At 41.1% G+C, this 14,376-nt stretch overlaps 1 protein-coding gene across 4 annotated transcripts in view; it reads right to left on the bottom strand.

Moving 5' to 3' along the window:
- Positions 1 to 14,376, bottom strand: part of PFKP (phosphofructokinase, platelet) — a 61,583-nt gene that overhangs the window by 34,435 nt on the left and 12,772 nt on the right. For all 4 annotated transcript variants that reach the window (XM_053409459.1, XM_053409456.1, XM_053409457.1 and 1 more), the window contains exons 3-4: positions 8,331 to 8,404; positions 1,053 to 1,130 (exon numbers count right to left, since the gene is read on the bottom strand). In XM_053409459.1, the coding sequence (XP_053265434.1) occupies positions 1,053 to 1,130; positions 8,331 to 8,404 (152 nt within the window). The remainder of the gene's footprint in view (positions 1 to 1,052; positions 1,131 to 8,330; positions 8,405 to 14,376) is intronic.

Genomic DNA, 14,376 nt, shown 5'->3' with positions numbered 1-14,376 from the left:
GAATAAACAACATTAATGACAAGTTCCTTAGTAAGTAACACACACATTACTGTTACTCATGACTATAGGACAAAGTGGCATTTCAGCCAGGTTCTTTTTTGCCTTCCTGCTATCATTGCACAACAGTTTCCTTTATTTCTTTATCTATTTTTCAATCTGGACTTGGTATTCTGTTCCTCCACACCTTCAGAACTGCTGCTGTGCAAGATTTAAAAGTCAGGAAGAATCAGTGTTTCAGCTGAATCTTATGAAACAGATAATCTGTTCCGTTAGTTTTATAGTATATGGTTCAAAAGCATAAATCCCTTCAGTCAAGGTTTAAATCACATTTATTATCCTTGACTGAAGTTCTGCCACTGGTCAGAAGTATTTTTTGCATACTAGAAGAGTGTCAATATAAGAGAAAAGTGTTATGTAATTTCCTTTGCTGAAAACATGCTAGTTGCTGATTACGCAACATTAATTCCTCTTTTTTGATGCAGGAAAAAGAATTAAAGCTATGTCCATATTTTGCTCTCAGAATGGTGTCAGTTTACTGTGGCACAGGGCTCATCTACGCTGAAATCGTTTCTTGGCACTACCATACCCATTCGTGATGCAAGTCACGTCAGGCAAGGAATTTTTCTGCAAGAGGAGCCAAGCTCAAGCCAACACAAAACAGTTATTAAATCCTGAAGGCAACATAAGAACATTTTTTATACTGACTCATACTAGGAGGGGGAAATAAAAAGCAAAGAGAGACACCGAGCTCTGCTGGTATCCTTCTGCTTGGATGCTGCTCCATTTCTCTTCTCTGAGAGTAAAAAAAAGAGAGAACAAGGCTGCCCAGATATTTGTGCACTGAAAATGTTGGATGGTGACAGAAGCAAAAATTCTAAGTAAGTGTATCTAAGACTTACTTTCAAATAAACAGGCTTGGGACCAAAACACAAAGCTGTTTAGTGCAAAGCATTTTGCTTAATTACTAAAACATTTTATTCATTAGCTCTTTAGGGATGGTTTTTAGAAAAGTAACACACTTGCATGAAAATGATTCTTAATTCAGGACCTACCACTTGTAGGATGCTTGAAACACTTTCCCATGTGACTTCAACAATGTTTTCAGCTCCATCAACCATGCCCTGGTAACCCTGTGACAAGAGAGAAACATTATAGAAACCTGACATATAAAAAAGAACATTTATTTAAGAGGGGATAAAAGACAATTGTAACATAAAAGTGTTTTTATGATAAAACTTAGCTAAGTTTATGATCAAGTAAAGTAAGATGGATAGGAAAGAACGAGAATGGTGTCACCATTGCAAGCAAGAAGATTTGAAATGAAAGGCTAAAACAGTTTATAATATCAGCAACCACAAGAGCCAACTCTTAGGGGCAGTTATATGCAGTCAGGGCAAATTCAAAGAGGTCCCATTGCTGCAGGAGAAGGAAAAAGGCAGAACCACACACAAGTAGTCTTTGGGGGAAGCTATGAGAGCATAAGCATGTTAAGAACTATACATTTGTAGTGTAGATAAACCTTTTGGGTAAAAAGGCTGGTTTATGTATACGGTGTTAGGGCACTGTGATTATCTGCAAAACTCCTAAGTGCTACCTGTCCCTTTCTCTGAATACACATTTCAGAACAAGTCTCTCATCTATAATTTTCTCTAAAGCGTTGTTGCTTTTTCTTTTAAAAGAGCTGATTGCTTGTTGGAAGCCTTAATGTTTACTGTGTATCCATTCCCTACATAATGTGACTGTACTTCCAGCTGAGGTAATGTAAATCAAAACAAGTTTGCAGCTGATAAACCTGAGAATGTTGCAGTGTTCACAGAGACAGAGTAAGCATAGAGACAAAGGCGTTCACACACAAACACAGAAAATTCTACACTAATTACAAGTACAAGCATGTTACAGCAACCATGGCTACTCTCCACTGCAGACAGAGGGTGAATCACCAGAACAACAATGTCCATTGAAGCTGCTGTGCTCATGATGGTTTCTGAAGTGGAGCGGAGGAAATCTCTGTCCTTTCAACATATCCTTTGGAATTTCCCAGACTACGTGCCATGGCACTGGATTTGCCTGATTATATTCTGGTACCGACAACAAATACCTCTTTGTGGCAGACCCATGCATTCAAGAGATGTTGGCTATGATTCATTCTTCAGCTAATGAAGCATTCAAAAAAACAAAACTGCATCTCATCATATGCTCCAGTTCTCCCAGGGTAGTCCTGAATTTCTGATCCCTATTCCTAAAAATTTTCTCACTCTTTTGATTTTTGAGGTTTGGGATGGGGAGTACCTTAATTTTAATGTTTAAGTTGGTACAATATGCACATTTTCCATTTGTTACATTTCGGCACCATCCCCAAAGTCTCTAGAAGCAGATGCACGCTACTTCTTAAGCAAAGATTATTTCACAGACTGTAGCTGGTAAGGTTATAATGCTAGAAGGCATTTGTGGTTTTCTAGTTACCAGAATCTCATATCACACACTTCTTAAAAGAAAAACCAATGGCCAGACTTTTGTGGGTGGTGGGGTGGGGGACAGAATTGCAAATAAACTTCTCCCTCTATTCCCCCAACACCCTTCTATCCAGATAATAGATGGTGTTGAATGTGTTTGAATTAAATCTATTCTATAGTAAATCCTGATCCATTGTGAGGTTAAGCAGTGTATTAAACTTCTCATTTAGGACAAGCTAACTGCTGCAGTCTAAATATATTCAGCATCCTTTTCTTCTTGAATATATCACAACACACACACTTGCTGAGCTAAAGTGGCCCACTTTTTCTTATCTAATGTTGCTTTCTCATATACTTTCTCATATACTTTCTCATATACTTGAAAAATATTATGCTTAATAAAGGCATAATCTGACAAATTCCCAGATATCTAATTTCTCTTGATTTATACCTAGAGACTTTTCAATTTTCAACCAAATTGAAAAGATGTTAACAGGGTGGCTGCAATACCACCAGATCAGTGACTTATTAAAGGAAAATAAAAAGAGAAATGGGTTCGAAGATAAAAAATCGAAATTCCAAATCGAGTTAATAAACTGTAAAGATAAAATTTTATCAAGAATGTATAGTTTATTGCTAGAATGGTATACAAAAGACGAAGAAGTAAAGGAATCAATGATAAAATGGGCAATTGATATTGGGCATAACATTGAATTGGATGCGTGGAAAAGATTATGGAAGGAGGGTTTGAGATTTACAGGATGCATGGCTTTAAAGGAAAACTTGCTAAAAATGATGTATAGATGGCATTGGACGCCAGTAAAATTAGCTAAAATGTATAGGAAAAAAGAAAGAAAATGTTGGAAATGTAAAAAGGCAGATGGCGACTATTTCCATATGTGGTGGACCTGTGATAAGGTAAAAAAAAATTGGGAATCAATTTATAATGAACTCAAAAAAATATTTAGATATACCTTCCCCAAAAGACCGGAAGCATGTCTATTAGGCTTAATAGGAACAGAAATTAAAATAGAAGATCAAAACTTGTTCATGTATGCTACAGCTGCCGCGAGGACCCTTCTGGCCCTAAGATGGAAAGTACAAGATATACCAACTATTCAGGAGTGGCAGGCGAAGTTGACAGAATATGCAGAACTTGCCAAACTGTCAGGGAGGATCCGGGACCAGGGAGATCAAAGATACCAAAATAACTGGAGTAAATTTATTGAATATTTAAAGAAGAATTGTAAAGAGGTCAAGACACTAGCAGGATTGACATAATACCTCCAATGTATAATAGTACTAATATGAGAATGATGTGCGTGATGGAAAGAGGATAAATATACCAGTTGTGGGGAGGGAGGGGGGTCGCGACTCGGTAGAGTCAAAGGGAATGTATGGTGCTATTACAATTTGTTGGAAAAGAATATGTAAGGAAAACAATAAAAATTCACTTGGAAAAAAAAAAGATTTATACCTAGAGACTATTAGCCACTCAATAACCTGCTCATCCATATTAATGAGCAATAATTATAATTTCTCCTCATAAACATTGTATCCCGAAACCTTACCACGGGGGGGGGGGAATCTGGGGTGGGGGTAAATGCAATACTGTATGTAGCCCTCTAGATTCTTCCAAGGGCTTACTAATGTAGCCCTTACTGTATGTAGCCCTTACTAGATTCTTCCCCTTACTAATCCTGCTCTGAGCTCTACAGAAGTGCTTTTGCCTGAATGTGGCTGTGTGAGTGGAAACCTCTGGCTTTCATGTGGCTGAGCCTCTTGGGCTTGCTGATTGGAAGGTTGGTGGTTCAGATTCCCGTGATGGGGTGAGCTCCTGTTGCTCTGTCCCAGCTCCTGCCAACCTAGCAGTTCAAAAGCATACCAGTGCAAGTAGATAAATAGGTACCACTCCGGCAGGAAGGTAAATGGCATTTCCGTGCGCTCTGGCTTCCATCACGGTCCTCAGTGCGCCAGAAGCAGTTTAGTCATGCTGGCCACATGACCCAGAAAGCTGTCTGTGGACAAATGCTGCCCTGAAAGCGAGATTAGTGCCACAACCCCATAGTCACCTTTGACTGGACTTAACTGTCCAGGGGTCCTTTATCTTTTTTTACCTTTACCTACAAAGATCACATCTATGATTCCATTCCTCTGGATCCTCACCCACTGCTGGCTGGTATGTAGCCACCAGAATGTTAAAAAAAAAATTAAAGTTGTTTTGCCATATACTTTTAATACTTTCTGGGGTTTTTTGGTAAGATTTGTAAGATTCACCAGAAAAGTGGTATCAAAATAAATAGTTCAAGGTGTTTTTACTAGATTATTTTATGCCAAGATGGGATTCCAGTCTATTAATCATCACTAATAAAAAAGGTTTACACACCAAACACTTCCGTCATTCCAGGAGACACTTAGAGTAAACTTAGTTTTCTCATAGGCACTTGTGTGTTTAAACAGAAAGAGATATTGAAGACAAACCACCCCACAACTTGTCCACAGCCCGTTTGCATTTCTGCCTTTGCTAAGTTACAGTCAGCGCAACTTCCAGGTTATCGCAGCTTGGAATGCACAGCTGACACAAAACGGTGGCAGTGCTGACATGGGGGCTACTTTTCCCCACAACCTCAACGCATAATTACTTCACTGAACAAATAAAACTCTCACTGGGAGGAAACGGGATAAAAAAAGAAGCAGAATAAAGATGCCAGGAACTAGAACTCTGTAGCACATCAAGGTAAGACCAGAAACTCCACGACTTGGCTCTCTAATCAGGGTACAATTATCCTAAACACAAATAGGCTGCAATTCTATGTAGCAGGCAGTAAGACCCTCTGAAATCAGTGAGACTTACTTTGGAGTAAGCTGTGCTATTAGTCAAATTAAACTTTAAAAAAGGTATCAAACATTTGCCAACCTTCCCACCTTCAAAGGTCAAAACACTGGAAGCAAGCAGGAGTTAGCTATTACCTCCCAAGTTTTTCCTTTGACCTTTGGAACTAAAGAGGAAAGAGTCCCAGAGCATAGTTAGGTTAATTACTGATATGAAGATATTATGCTGCCTTCTACCAAGTCAGCTACTGGTACATCTATACAATACAGGCTACATGGAGTGGCAGCATCTAGTTGTCTGACTAGCTTTACCTAGAGATGTCAGAAACTGAACCTGGGAACTCCTCCCTGCAAAATGGGTGCTGTACCATGAAGTTTATCTTTTCATAACTTTAGGAAATTATCTTTTAGCTACTAAGATGTTTTAAGAGTCTTTTTGAAGTATTTGCTTAAAAGAATGTTAATGGTCTGAAATAACTTCCACTATAGAGTAAGTTTTCTGCATGAACAAAAAAAAGGCAGCACTCCAAATGCATTGCATACAGAAAATGGAAGATTGCATCCAGAACGCCAATGAAATCATGCCAGGGATAAATCATTAGTGACTCACTCTGCCCACCTGCATAGTCTCCATATTCCTGTTACAGTAAATGTATCAGTTGCTTTTTGCCATTTGAGCAAAGAGACAGGCTGTTTAACACCCTCCTCCAGGGTGAACAGCTAGAGAGACTTTCTTTAGTATGTATCTCATGCTAAATGTAATGTGGGTCATCAGAGGGGCCTGTGGGGCTTAAGAGGCCCTTTGCCTGAACCTCAGCTCAGGGATTCTGTGGAGAGCCAGTGTTCAGTTCAGAATGTGACCCCCCCCCAAGTCAACCAGCACTATAAGAGGGCAGATTTGAGATAACTTTTTGCAGAGATAAGGGAAAGAAAAATATTTCCAACCATAAAAGCACCCAGCTTCTTTCAAGCAAGGTGGCAAAATACTTTTCAGTAAAACAGGAACTTCCAGCGCTGGCATGACACACAAATACTTGGTTAGTTGCTGTGGCAATGCTACAAAGGATTGTGGTGCACCGACTTCCGCTTGCCTGCATATTCATATGTTTTACAGTTCCTCGACTCACAAGTTACGGAAGTAGACAGGCATGGGCCAGCAAAGACAAAGAGCCAGACAGGAGAAAATACTCTTCCGTATAAAAACACTTCCTAATGCACTTTGAATCTCTATAATCACATCAATTCAGATGCAACTTTATCAAGAGCTGAATGCTTTATTAGCTTATAAACTTAAGGACAATAGGCTCTTTGTGTGGCTTTGGAAGAAGTCCAATGAACGTTCAGCATGCATAGATTCAAATATATATTACGTCCTACAATAAGAATACCACCCACTATAAAAACAACTTGGATGGATATGCAGAATGAAGTCTTAGGGCCAGCAATCGAGCTTCATGAACTTGGGCAGAGGGGAATTTTCCAATGTATATTCTACCCTTAAGTTCCTATAGACACCATCACCAAAGTTAGTTTACAAAATAAAACAAAGTCTACCTTCCACATCACAAGAGATTTTCCCTTGAAGTTGAAAGGAGTGTGGGGTGTACAGGTATCAGTAATCCACATTACATGGCTTTCGACTGAATGTACACCTAAATGCACATGTTCATAGGGATGCACACTCAAGTGCAAATCTGTTCTTGCTGGCAGCAGGTTGCATGGCACATCGGAGCGGTAAATAACGTCATCTGCCCTCCTTGCTGCCTCATAAACCACTAGCCTTGTGTTGGTTGGGCTGCCTGAATGTCAGCTGCATAGGCAGCAGTGATGTTTGAGCCAGAAAACCTGTGGCCAAGTTTCTCACTGGTGGAGAGAAGCCCTTATTATTTTGAATTAAGCCATGTTATGGTGCACTTGTGGGTCACCTCAGAGGGGCAACACCAATACTTCCGATTGTCATGAAAGTGCCATTCCCTTGCTACTGGTGTTCTTTATGAGGTTTGTTCATTGTTGTTACTTTTGCTGTGGGCTCGATATATGTTGCCTGACATAGCAGAGGATGTACAAAGTCTTGTCACAAAGGAGAAAGAAAGTGGTGTGCGTCCTACAGGGTGAGAACGTACTAGAAAAAAACCGTGCCTTCATAGGGTGAGAACTGCAGTGGGGAGCAGGGAGCAGAACCATTATTTGTGTGGTTGTCATTACATCCCAAGTGAGAGACATGGGCTGGGAGGCCAAATATTATTAAACAGCTACTAAAAGGTGTTTCTGGCCACTGAGACTACCTCAGCCTCCAGTAACAGAGCTGGATCGAGAAAGAGTACCACATGCCCCAGAGGTGTTTTGTTTGTACTTGAAATTGGGCTTTTAGTGTTGCAGGTCCAGCCCTCAGTTACCAGTTCAAGTTAGACAGGTGCTGTGTGTCATGATATTTAGGTACCTACAGGAGATACCTTTTCATTTAAAAAGGCTTCCACTGAGCTGTGACCCAGTCATTAATGGAATAATAATTGTATGCCTTTTTTCATTGCTTTTGGAACTCGTATTTTTGTACTTTAGCTCGTTTTTATCTCACTGTAAACCACTTTGGTGGCTTCAGGCAGTGAAGCAGTTTATAAGATTATGAAAAAGAGTAATAAATAAATTTATGTGGCATGGACAGACAGCATCAACATGATCATCCAGTTTAGGCTCCTGGCTTCAGATCGAGCAAGTGTCACACACAGAGAAGGCTCCTTCCATGTGTGGACCTCCTTAGTTGGATCAAGGGGGGGGGGAGCAAAGGTGTGGAGCAGAGGAGGAGAATAAAATTAGGGGGGAAATCCTTCTCTGTGTTGCCGTATTTTTCTAATTCCTACCTTTTTTTGTTTCCTATACTTTCAGTCAAGCATGTAGTACTGAGAGACAATGGCTGCATTTCCCAATTTGTCCCTGCTTTTCCCCTTGTCATTCCGCACTTTCCAAAGGAGTGTTCTCTCTCTCTCTCTCTGCATAGACCAAAAGATGGACCGTGGGGGCATACATATAACAAATGTGAACACCAACCTCATAGATAAAGTATACTTTTGCTTCAACATAAATTCCCATACGCACTACCGCACGGACTGCTGCATTCATACCTGGAAAGGAGAAAGCAAAGAGAGGCAAGGTTAACATTGTTACCAAACAAACAGTAACTTGAAGTGTCTTTAACGATAAACAAACTGTAATTTTTAGCATGAAAAGGCACGTTACAAAACTAATTCTGATTGTGTCTGGAGAAAGGACACTGTGTATTGTAATTATACGCTTTGTTGACATATATAGAGAGATTAATGAATGCTTGAAGCAATGCACTGCAGATGACCGGCACAGGAAGCCCATGTAGAAATATGCAGTCTCCCCATGAAATTCACACGGCATCAAGGAATGGTGGAACATTTGTTGATGCAAAATTCCAGGATGTCCCAAAGACGCATCACAACCAACAGGAAGCCATCACACCGCTGGGCCTGCACAGTGCCAGCATGGACAGAGATACAAGAGAGACAATTCCCTACTTGACCATGAAGCTCATTGAATGAGCCTGAGCCAATTACTACCTCTCACCTGAACTATTTCAACCAATAGTTGAATTCTTCATGTACATCAGTCACCCTGAGCTCCATGGGGGAAGGCAAGATATGAACAAAATAACAAGATCTCCTTCAACATTGTCCTATTTTCTTCAGTAAACTGAAAAGTGTTCTGCGTGTGGTGTGACAAGTCACCATGTGTTTGCTGAATAACCCCAGGGCTCAACTGTGAACCACAGAGCTCTGCAGAATTTGGGTTTGAGTAGTCCTGACAGCAAATTTCCAAGAACAGCAATTTCCTTTAAGGATAAATTGAAGGGTAGGTGTAAGGCAGTATAAAGATATTGCAATATGTCACAATAAAGAATTTCCAATATCTGTGATGTGCTTTAATTTGCCCTGGATAGCACACAGTAATCTCTAAGTGGTGGAGTGCAGGATTACCCTACTGGGTATGAGGGTTACATATCAAGGAATTTGTAAATGGAACACAAAGGGATCTAAATCGGGAAATGGAACGATGTAGATGACAGAGCTAGTGGCAGTGGTCATACTGTAAAATCTACACCAAAATCCCCCCCCCCCCAGTTATCTTAAGAAAAAGTAGTCCTGTCTGGCAGCATTCCAGAACACCACTCCAAACTCCAGCCTTACTGTGTGGATGGTACAGACCCAGTTAGGTTCATAAGAGCTTTCTTTGTTTGCAAGTGTCACTGATTAGTAACAAAAGGCTGTGCAAGCTACCATAAATTACTTGCTTATATCCTTGTTCCAAAAACTAGGGTTCAATACTTTAAAAGCTTCTTGTTTTACAAAGCATAAGACAAACATAGGCTAGTGGCTCCCAAGCTTTTTTACAAAGGGGTCTGTAAACAGAATTGTAACCCCCTGCCCCAAATGAAAATTTTTTCTTGTCCTCTTCCCTGGATCAACATCCTTTTCCAACAGCTTGATGACCCACTCACAAGGCTCCAAAGATAAACCAATGGCATCATTGGAACCAGTTGCGCAAACCAGTGAACAAGATGACCCAAATACCTAATCCCATCACTGATGATGAACATTAATATGGCCTGACTGCCTGTATGACAGCAACGTGCTGTTGCCAAATAGGTAGATGGATCCATTCACCTTCCTGAACATTCAGCTGTGGTTTTAATTGTCTGAAGGGATCTTATGCACTGAAGATCATTTATGGCTTGGGAGCACAGGCCCACAACAGCGGAAAATAGATATTCAAGAATCCAATACCAGCTTGTGAAGGACAAATGCCCCTTGTGCCCTGGCAAGGCAGCATGTCCAGCAGTACACAGTGCCCATCACATAAGTTCACAGAGAATGTGGGGTAGAGTCACACTAAAAACTGACGCAGACAGAAGTATGATATGAGTCGGTTGCCTCCCTTCCCTGAGTCATTTGGTACATGTAGAGAACCCTAAAATTATGACTATTTAAATGCCATGATCAACTGGACATGTGTGAGCAGATCTAAACTTCAGCATGTGCCATGGCAAGACTATTCTTGCAGCAATTCTCTCACATAATCTGGGGAGCAAATGGTTCTGTGGAACGCCCTCCCACCAGATGTCAAAGAGAACAACAACTACCAGACTTTTAGAAGACATCTGAAGGCAGCCCTGTTTAGGGAAGCTTTTAATGTTTGATGTATCACAGTATTTTAATATTCTTTTGGAAGCCGCCCAGAGTATAATGGGCGGGGTATAAATAATAAATTATTATTATTATTATTATTATTATTATTATTATTATTATTATTATTATGTGCCTTCAGCACAAGTGCATAGCTAGTACACATTCAATTATTCTAAAATCCACTGAGAATCAATGAGTTGACCAGAGAGGAGTAACCACATGTGGCCTGAAACAAAGATATCGGGGAGCATCCAGCATATGCCTCCTTTGGTGGTATTACAGTTCAGTTGTAAAGTTCGTGTCTCACATGAAGGAAGCTCCAGGCATCTCTAGTCAGCAAGATTTGGAAACACCTGACTCGTTATAAGGTAGCTTTGTATTTGTTAACGGCCTCCTCGCACTCTCAGCGCTAAATGAAGAGAGCGGACTGACTATTGTTCTGCTTCAACAGCCTCATCAAAATTCTAGAGAAAATTGCCAGAAAATACTCACTCTGCCAAAGACTACAGTCAGAACCTAGGTTACTTATTCATGAGTTGCATACGCCTCAGGAGTTTCTGGATCTTGATAGTCATCGGAGCTTAGGAGGGTCATCTCCCAAGCCACTATTGACATTTGGATTTGAAAATCACAACCTAGTAAAAATTTCCAGAGGGGAAGTCTTGCAGTCACCCCCCTCAAGAAACCCACAAAATAATATTGGGGTACCTTAAGAACTAGCTAAATTTTATGGCATATGCCAGGGTTAGCCAATGTGGTATTCACAAGGCACTGCTATACTCCAACAGGTGTACCAACAACACCTGAAAGGCAAAATCCTCACAACCCCAGCATAAGCTTTCATGAACTTAAGTCCACTTTGTCAGTGTTCTGCTTTGTATACCTAAGATTTCGCTTCATGCATTTCACCTTTTGCTTTCATGGATTGAAGTCAGTGTTAACTAGAATTTAAGTGTATGTTAAATAAACACACCTTTAACCTTTTACAGAAGCAGATTGGTGATAATGCAATCAACCACAGCATTGCTGAGTGAATTAACACCTGCAGTTGGGCATGGAGCTAATCAGAAGCTACAGTTATAGATAGCACAGATGTCCAGGCATTGGTAATATTAACACATGTAGTGTGTTAAAAATCCTTTGTCTGTATTTAACCCACAAGTGACGGCACTGAACTTCTTGATAAATTGTGTTTCAGCTGTTTCATGCTGTATTCTTCTATGTGGATTCCTTCATTGCAGAATAGCCGCCTGAATTAAGATCAGTTAGAAAGTGTCTTGGGACACCAAAACATTCTGCCACTGGGTTATAGATACTGTCATTTCTGAAATCGATGTCCATTCATTGTTTTGCATAGAGACTGACCTATCTGGCCCAGTGTTAGAAACTGAGATGTGAAAGCAGGAGCTAAATAGCACCTTAATCCTAGGTTATAGGCGCCACAACAGAATGTCTAGGCACGCTTTTTTATAACAAGAATGCAAAGCTGAAAATGAATGAACTGCAGCTAAAATATTATGTTCATTTTTCACATGGTCTAGTCCTTCCCCTGCCCACCCCCATAATATTCTTAGGAGGGTTTCAGAGAGTAGCTGGAAGTGGGGATGTTGCAGTTTTCATCTGAAATCTTAGGTGCCATACTGCACCCAGGGTTCAGAAACTGCTCACGCTAATGAAATTCCCTGTCACAAAATGCGTCTAGAAAAATGGGAGTTTCAAACACTGGTCTGGCCTATGCAGAATGAAGCAGGGCAGTGTGGGCAGATTATAGGTAAAGGTAAAGGGACCCCTGACCATTACGTCCAGTCGTGACCAACTCTGGTGTTGCGGCGCTCATCTCGCTTTATTGGCCGAGGGAGCCGGCGTACAGCTTCCAGGTCATGTGGCCAGCATGACTAAGCCGCTTCTGGCGAACCAAAGCAGCGCATGGAAACGCCGTTTACCTTCCCACTGGAGCTGTACCTATTTATCTACTTGCACTCTGATGTGCTTTCGAACTGCTAGGTTGGCAGGAGCAGGGACCAAGCAACGGGAGCTCACACCGTCGCGGGTGGGGATTCGAACCGCCGACCTTCTGATCGGCAAGTCCTAGGCTCTGTGGTTTAACCCACAGCACCACCCGCATCCCTTGTGAGCAGATGATAGCATAGCACAAATCACCCTGGAAAATGAACAAGTGAAAGAATACCTGATGTTGTAGATGACATAATTAAGTCTTAGGATAATTTTGCACAGTAGCTAATTGGGCCTCAGTCCACGAAAGCTCATGCAATAACAACAAATTTGATAATCTTGAAGACACCACAGGGTTCTTTGTTGTCTTTGGCCTAGTGTGAATGCATTCTTCCCTAGTCCTCTTCCTGAACCCTCAATTATAGTAATTTGAATCTGATCTGATTGTTATCCAGACAGCTTGGATTATGCAGTTTCATGTTGCCTCCAACCCCGGGGAAGTCAAGTGCAGCCTTTATTCTGAGTGCTCACTGTGTGGGTGTAGGAGAAAATACAGCACTGAATTCAGCGGTATCACCCTATTCGCAAGAATACAGATCAATTCTCTCCAAACCAAACTTAAAACCTGCTGATGTCTAGCCCTTCTGATGCAAACCATGTCAGACAAAACGGTTTCAGTCTCTATCCTGATCGATGGTGACAACTCAAATTTCAACAGCTCAAAATAATCAATTGCTCATTGATGTTCATTATCTATCAATAATCAGCCCACACCAAAGTCAAAAGAAAGGATCGGCCATATTGCATAATGCAACAGCATGACACACCATAGTACAGTGGTACCTCAGGTTAAGTACTTAATTTGTTCCAGAGGTCCATACTTAACCTGAAACTGTTCTTAACCTGAAGCAGCACTTGAGCTAATGGGGCCTCCTGCTGCTGCTGCGCCGCTGGAGCACGATTTCTGTTCTCATCCTGAAGCAAAGTTCTTAACCCGAGGTACTACCTCCGGGTTAGCGGAGTCTGTAACCTGAAGCGTATGTAACCTGAAGCGTATGTAACCCAAGGTACCAATGTACTGAATTATATCCACTTGCAGGATCCCACTTGTACAACAGACTTCCACTAGCATGTATGGGGCTTTCCCTTCCTCTCCTCTGCCCCAATGCCACAGTTCCTACTCCATCCCCCAAAATCTGCTCCAGCAGGTTGAAGAATTTTCCAGAGAAGACTGAGAATGCGAAGGCTGCAAAAGGAGGAAAGAAGGAAAAGCCCAACCATGCCTGCTGATGTGATGCTGGATCTCTCGGACAGTACCTGCAGGTCTCCAATAAAATGAGACAACACTTATTGTTTCATTTTGAACAGAACTAATAAGGTGCTTTAATCAAAGCCATGCTGTATTTCAATAAAAATAGTATCAGATATCCTACAGCCATGATAATCTCATAAACCATGATTAAAGCTGCATAATTTATATTTCCCAAAGGGAACCCAAAATCTGCCTTTCTTAGTAAGTAGTGTCCTCACTTTAATGAATTTGTCTGGTAATCCTTTTCTATAATAAGCTTTCTCCCAAATTAGAAAAGTAAAACGGAATAGGTAGGTTAATGGGGTCCCCCCCCGCATGCCTTCTATATTAATGAAGCTCGGCTGCTGATTGCTCCCGTTAGGTAACATGTCATTTTCAACTAAAATGAAGGTGTCCGGACAGATCTTCGAGTTGTTTCCTTGCAACTTGATTTCCCCTCCCCTATTATTTCCGAGCTATAGTTTAGTTACCAGGCCCTATCCTCTATTCCGCTGCTCAGCCATGGAGGACCTGCAGCAGAAAACCAGGGTGTCATTTCTGAGTGACTGCAGCTGACTCCTATGCGTATGAATCTAGGGACAAGATTTCTAGGCCATGGGATATGGCTTAAGCCCTAACA

The sequence above is a fragment of the Podarcis raffonei genome, chromosome 12 (genome assembly GCF_027172205.1).
Source record: "Podarcis raffonei isolate rPodRaf1 chromosome 12, rPodRaf1.pri, whole genome shotgun sequence".
NCBI lineage: Eukaryota > Metazoa > Chordata > Lepidosauria > Squamata > Lacertidae > Podarcis > Podarcis raffonei.
Note: the sequence above shows the minus strand (reverse complement) of the source record. Positions and strands in the feature narration are given on the sequence as shown.